Below are 5,530 nucleotides of genomic sequence, written 5' to 3' on the forward strand. Positions count from 1 at the left end.
CAGCCACCCATTTTTTAGAATGGAACTCAAGTTGGTGAAACCTATATTGCTCTACATCAACTTGAAGACTACTAGTGGACAGTTCCCCTTTTTAGTAGATACAGGAGCAAACATTAACTTAATCAATCCAAAACTTGCCTGGGCCTACAAGGACAGCAGGCTGTATGATTTCAATGCCGAAGGCATCACTAGTGCTAACGGTAAATTTAACGCAACCTCTGCGATAGATATAAACTTTTTTTATCCGAAAATTAATTACGTTACTAAATTTCTGTTACATAAGTTCCATTCATTTTTCTACGGAATCATAGGGACAGAAATACTGAATGACTTGAATGCAAATATTGATTTTCCTAATAGGACTTTGACCTTGTATTCTGATAATCAGAAACTTGTCATTCCTCTCTGCGAATATTCTCAGACAAACTGTACTTCCAATAGCGTTTTTCGAACAGCTCATCTTACTGAAGAGGAGCAGAATCAACTAAGAGTTGTCCTCGACAGCTCAAAAGAAGTTTTTCATGAAACAAATGCAAAATTAACATGCTCAACAAACGTTGAGTGCACAATCAATACCACCGATGATATTCCAGTTCATCAGAAGGTATATCCTTACCCTGCTGCCTATGCAGACGAGGTAAAAAAGCAAATCAGCAAACTCCAGGAAGATGGTATTATTCGACCATCTCGTTCAGCGTGGACGGCACCAGTATGGGTTGTACCAAAGAAACCCGATGCCTCAGGAGAGAAAAAATTCCGAATGGTGATAGACTATCGGAAGGTGAACGAGAAGACAATTCCCGATAAATATCCAATGCCCGAGATTGGGTATGTTTTAGATCAACTAAAGGGTCAAAAATACTTCACCACCCTTGATTTAGCGTCTGGATTTCACCAGATTAAAATGAGGGAGAAAGATATCGAGAAAACGGCTTTCGCCATCAACAACGGGAAATATGAGTTCACTCGAATGCCGTTCGGCTTGAAGAACGCTCCTGCGATCTTCCAGCGGGCAATTGACGACGTGCTAAGAGATCACATAGGGAAAATATGCTATGTGTACATCGATGACGTCATCGTGTTTGGAAAGACCCTAAACGAACATTTGAAAAATCTTAAAATAATTCTAGAAACACTAAATAATGCAAATCTCAAGATTCAGTTGGACAAATGCGAGTTTTTGCATTCTGAAATAGAATTTTTAGGATTTATTATCGGTGCTGAAGGAATCAAACCTAACACTAAAAAAATTGAAGTTATCAATAGGTACCCAGAGCCCAAGAATCTCAAAGAGCTTCGTTCGTTCCTTGGAATGATGAGTTATTATCGAAGATTTGTAAAAGACTTTGCGAAAATCGCAAAACCTCTTACAAACCTTCTTCGGGGGGAAAGAAATCCCTCATCAAATAGAAAAATTTCGCTCTCGAGTGATGAAAAACGATGCTTCGACAAATTGAAGAACGTATTAAAATCGTCTGACGTTCTCATTTACCCAGACTATGGGAAACCTTTTATTCTCACAACGGACGCATCTGATTTCGCTATAGGTGCTGTTCTATCCCAAGGTGACATCGGCAAAGACAAACCGATTCACTTTGCTTCCAGAACTTTGTCTTCAACGGAAGAAAAATACTCTGTGCCAGAGAAGGAAATGTTAGCGATCTTCTGGTCTTTGCAAGTATTTAGAAACTATTTATACGGGGCGAAGTTTAAAATTCTAACTGATCACCAACCGTTAACGTTTGCTTTATCTCCAAAAAATACAAATGCAAAACTCAAAAGATGGAAGGCATATTTAGAAGAGCATGATTATGAAATAGTGTATAAGCCAGGAAAAGCAAACGTGGTGGCAGACGCCTTAAGCAGAATTGTATGCTCCCTATCAGCAACCCAACATTCAGCCGAAAATAGCGACGACTTTTATATACCTTCGACTGAATCGCCAATCAACGTATTTCGTCATCAAGTGGTAATAAAGAAAGGACCTGATAAAACAATAACAGAAACCCCATTTTCAGGATACACAAGAATTACAATTTATATAAATGAAATTAACGATGATTCATTATTACAGGTACTAAAAAACCACTTTAACTATTCTAAAGTAAATGGTTTGTTAACAGATGAGAACACAATGGGAAAAATGCAAGAGGTCTATAAAAGACATTTCGGACAACAAAATCTGTTAACGATTCGTTTCACTCAGAATATGCTTGAAGACATAACTGAGGAAGATGACCAATGGAATATCATCCGCACTGAACACTACAGAGCCCACAGAGGTGCACAGGAAAATAAACAGCAAATATTTCGAAATTATTTCTTTCCAAAATTAGCTCAAAAGGTAGGAGATTTTATCACTAACTGTCAGATTTGTCATGAGTGCAAATATGATAGAAACCCGATAAAGTTTCCTATACAAGAAACACCAATTCCAAAGGCTCCATTTGAAATAGCGCACATCGACATTATGTTTTTAGAGAGTCTTCACTTTTTGACATATGTCGACAAATTTTCAAAATTCGCTCAAGTCACACAAATCGAATCAAGAGCAGCCGTCGACCTCATACCAGCAATAAAGGATATTCTCTTAAAGTACAAAGCACCAAACACACTTGTGATGGATGGTGAAAAATCCTTTATGACGGGAGAGATCGTTAATTTTTACAACATACACAAAATCAACCCATATGTAACCGCCACCGGACGGAGCGAAATGAACGGAACCGTTGAACGTTTTCACTCAACGCTCCTAGAAATTTACCGAATAACAAAAACTGAAAATCCGAATCTCTCAACTCCAGACCTGATCCAACTATCCGTACAGAAATATAATTCTACTATTCACTCCTCCACAAATTTCACTCCTTTGGAAATAATTCTTCCCTCTCCTCGTACACCGGACATTATCGAAAAGACTTACAGAAACCTACTACGAACCCAGAAAAATGCGTTGGAACACCATAATAAAAAAAAGAAACCTGTACCGATCGAAGAAAATCAAGACGCATACGAGACGACCCGACAAAGACTTAAACACAAGAAAAGGTTCAAAAAAATAAAAATTTCGAAAGTTAACAAAAGCACAATTACGACTGACGATAACCGACGAATCCACAAAGACGACCTGAAAATTAGGAAAATATAAAACGTGACTTCTACTTCTACGTTTCAGACTACTACTGCTATTATGTATTCAACCAGACCAACTTCAATCGACACAAGATGTGACACTCGACTTACGGGACGTAGGACGTCAACCAGTCATGATCTTCGATCAAGGCGAGGCACGGATCAAACTTGACCACACATATTACATTCATCACTTCAATCTAACGACTATTAGAATGCAAGTAAAAAGCCTTAGAGATCAGTTTGAAAACTTTAGCAGAAATCAATTTTCCGACTTAATAATAGAAAAATTTAACGAAATAGATTTTGCATTAAAAAGCATAGACCCTATCAGACGTCATAAACGTTGGGATAGCTTAGGCACAGTTTGGAAATTTATAGCTGGCAGTCCAGATGCCAATGATTTGAGAATCATCAATTCTACCATAAATAATTTAATTATGAACAATAATGAGCAGATCAGGATTAACCGTGAGATAAACCTACAATTGAAGGAAGCAATGTTTGAAACGAAAAAGGCAATCAATCTGTTTAACACAAGATCAGCCGAAACTTATTCCACTAAGATTTTATTTCATTTAAACTACTTATCAAAGAAATTGAATCAGATAATTGATACAATCTTGTTAGCTAAATTAGGAATAGTAAACGAAAAAATTCTGAGCCAACGTGAAATTGATATTTTAATCAATGATTTAGCTAGGGAAAATATAACGGTTCATACTGCTCTGGAGGCAATGAATTATGCGACGACATCAGTGGCAACGAACAGTTTGGAAATTGCACTCATAATAAAAATGCCAAAACTCGACCCGAGAATATTCAACAAAATACGTCTATACCCAATCATTCACAAAAATAAGCAAATTCATATAGATCATCGATTTTATCTAACTCACAAAGACGAGATTTACTCCATAAACTCAGTCGAACCTACTATATTCGACGCAAACGAAATCAATTTGGACAATTCAACCTGCATACCGAAGCTATTGAAAGGAGAACAGGCAACTTGTAATTTTACCACCAACCCAGTTGAAGAAGAAGTTATTTTTCTAGACAACCAACACTTGTTCATAAACACTATGAAAAATTTCACCCTTTCATCAAATTGTGGCCTAACAAACAGAAACCTGACCGGAGCATTCATCGTTTTCTTCAGAAATTGTCAGTTATACATCAATAATGTTTTATATAGCTCAAGAGTGAAAACCTTACCGGGAAACCCAATACAACTACCCCTAGACGGAATCGATGTGAATATGCATCAAGAGGTTCTAAACATCAGCCTGGACCATTTACATAAACTCCATCTGGAAACGAGGAAGGAGCTGGATGTTATCCGGCTATCAACGAACAGTATAAAGTGGCCAACATTATCCATTTTCGGGGGAATTATGTCCCTACCTAGCTTAATCGGTATAGCATTTCTCCTTAGATTTCTCATTCATAGATCAGCTACCATAAACATACAACCTGCAGCCAGGACCACAACAGTCGAAGATCCAGTACCAGACATCCAACCTAACATTAGACGTTTGACAATCAGAGAAGTGATTCGTACGGAACCTCATCTCTCAGGAAGGACGAGTTAACGATGAAGCCACGCGACTCAGGTGCTGACGTCGAAGTTCCTCGAGACAACCGGCAAACATTGCAATCGCCAAGCTAGGCATTTTTGTTAGACGACGACAACGTGCGACCCAATCGATGGCAACGTGTGACCGGATGGATGGCACCACCGCGAGGATTACAGAGTTAGCAGTATTGAACTGTAGTTAGGGCTAATTAATTGAAATAAATTCATTCGATGTGGAACGGTAGAGTAGTGTAGTTGTATTTTTTAAAAAGAGTATCACAAACTCTTATTCTTAACTTGCGCAAACCCTGGAAGCACCGACCGCTCCCAAACTTTGCACAGGCATTTGGGACCACAAAAGGAATTCAAAATGTGGTGTGCACGCTAGTTTAAATCATTTTGAAGTTTTCCCATACAACTGCGAGCTACTCTTAGGGACCGTTCATAAATTACGTAACGCGTTTAGGGGGGAGGGGGTACGAGAAGTTGTGACATACGGGGAGGAGGAGTAAGCTAGATCGTTACGTAACATGTTTTTCTGAACAAAAAAAAATTCGAAGAATTTGTTACGGGTTAGGGGAGGGGGGGATAGAAAAATTTGTGACAATTTGTTACATAGGGGGAGAGGAGAGTCAATCTGGGGAAATTTTTGCGTTACGTAATTTATGAATGGTCCCTTATGGTTAGTACCTATCGATCGTTTGATCGGCCATTTGTAGCTTTGTGAGGGTTCCCGAGATCGGGTAGTTAGGAATGTGATATGATTCTAAGGGTGAGATTGAGAGTGAGTTACCAGAGCGATGATAATTACGGTGATGA

General features: G+C 38.5%; 1 protein-coding gene across 1 annotated transcript; it reads left to right on the plus strand.

Annotated features, from left to right (window-relative positions):
• Window positions 1-760: 760 nt before the first annotated feature.
• Window positions 761-4,851, plus strand: LOC131695292 (uncharacterized). The gene is made up of 3 exons (XM_058983762.1): window positions 761-1,266; window positions 3,170-4,551; window positions 4,615-4,851. Exons 1-3 carry the CDS (start codon window positions 761-763, stop codon window positions 4,725-4,727), a joined length of 2,001 nt encoding a protein of 666 aa, XP_058839745.1. The 3' UTR covers window positions 4,728-4,851.
• Window positions 4,852-5,530: the final 679 nt, after the last annotated feature.

This window comes from Topomyia yanbarensis, unplaced genomic scaffold (assembly GCF_030247195.1).
Source record: "Topomyia yanbarensis strain Yona2022 unplaced genomic scaffold, ASM3024719v1 HiC_scaffold_32, whole genome shotgun sequence".
Classification (NCBI taxonomy): domain Eukaryota; kingdom Metazoa; phylum Arthropoda; class Insecta; order Diptera; family Culicidae; genus Topomyia; species Topomyia yanbarensis.

What these genes read in the sequence shown, in the direction of transcription:
- LOC131695292 (XM_058983762.1), top strand. Translation starts at nt 761, where the DNA reads ATGGTGATAGACTATCGGAAGGTGAACGAGAAGACAATTCCCGATAAA. An exon ending in AAAATTGAAGTTATCAATAG is followed by an intron (nt 1,267 to 3,169) that starts GTACCCAGAGCC and finishes TCTACTTCTACG; the next exon opens with TTTCAGACTACTACTGCTAT. An exon ending in GTCCCTACCTAGCTTAATCG is followed by an intron (nt 4,552 to 4,614) that starts GTATAGCATTTC and finishes TACAACCTGCAG; the next exon opens with CCAGGACCACAACAGTCGAA.